General features: G+C 54.7%; 1 protein-coding gene across 1 annotated transcript in view; it reads right to left on the bottom strand.

Annotated features, from left to right (window-relative positions):
• Positions 1-506, bottom strand: part of CRYBG3 (beta-gamma crystallin domain containing 3) — a 100842-nt gene extending 100336 nt beyond the window's left edge. The window contains exon 1 of the mRNA XM_010005500.1: positions 279-506. Coding sequence (XP_010003802.1) covers positions 279-506 — 228 coding nt within the window. The remainder of the gene's footprint in view (positions 1-278) is intronic.
• Positions 507-913: the final 407 nt, after the last annotated feature.

Genomic DNA, 913 nt, shown 5'->3' with positions numbered 1-913 from the left:
CTGCGAGCTCCGGCAGCTCCTTCCTCCCTCCCTCCCTCCCTCCCTTCCCGGGGCAGAGCAAGGCCGAGGCGCGGGAGCACCCGGGGTCACGGGAGGAGAGCGGGGGCAGCAGGGAGGGAGGTGCGGCCGCTTGCAGCCCGCAGGCTCCTCCCCAGGAGGGGTGCTCGCTCGGGTGGGCTTTTTGGTTGCTGGTTGTTGTTTTGGGCTTGTGCGTTTGTTTGAGGTCATGTGGCATAATTAGCGTGAACAAAGAGAAAAGATCAGAAGCGAAAACTAACTCTGTAGGAAAAGAAGACAGACAGCCCCGAGAATTTCTCCTCCTGACTGCCTGCAGACGCCAGCGCTGTCGTGCTGTTTTTAACTTGTGACAGCTCCGAGATACTAGGCAGGCTTGTCAGCGCGGAGTCAGTAAGTGGCTTCAGACCGTCCCGGGCAGCAGCTCCGGCCGCCGCATGACACGCGTGCCCGTTGGTGCCAGCGCGGTCACACGTCCGTGTGACACACATCAAGGAACGGCGCAGGGTGCGGCAGCAGGGCTGCTTCCCTGCTCACCCCCTCCCCTCACCTCGGGATAACTTCAGGCCATTCTTGCTGATGAAGAAGAGTGACTTGGAGGAAGGGGGTTCTCCTGCCTTTTGGGAAGATTTCTTTCTAGAAAGGACATTTGGGTTGTTTTTTTTTTAATCCTGAAACTGTTTTTCACCTTCAGAGGACTGTGGGCCTCCCTGGAGTAAACATCACACTATCCCTACCAACACAGATGACCTTGCCACTGCAACAACCCAGAGACAAACATTATTCTCATTTTATAGGCAGAGGTGATGCACAAAACCTTAATGATTCACTGAGTGTGAATTACTGGTAAAACAGACCAACCTTGATCTTCAGAGTTTAAATTCAGAACCACTCTTTC

The sequence above is a fragment of the Chaetura pelagica genome, unplaced genomic scaffold (genome assembly GCF_000747805.2).
Source record: "Chaetura pelagica isolate M959 unplaced genomic scaffold, ChaPel_1.0 scaffold39, whole genome shotgun sequence".
NCBI lineage: Eukaryota > Metazoa > Chordata > Aves > Apodiformes > Apodidae > Chaetura > Chaetura pelagica.
This window is presented reverse-complemented; position numbering and strand designations above follow the sequence as displayed.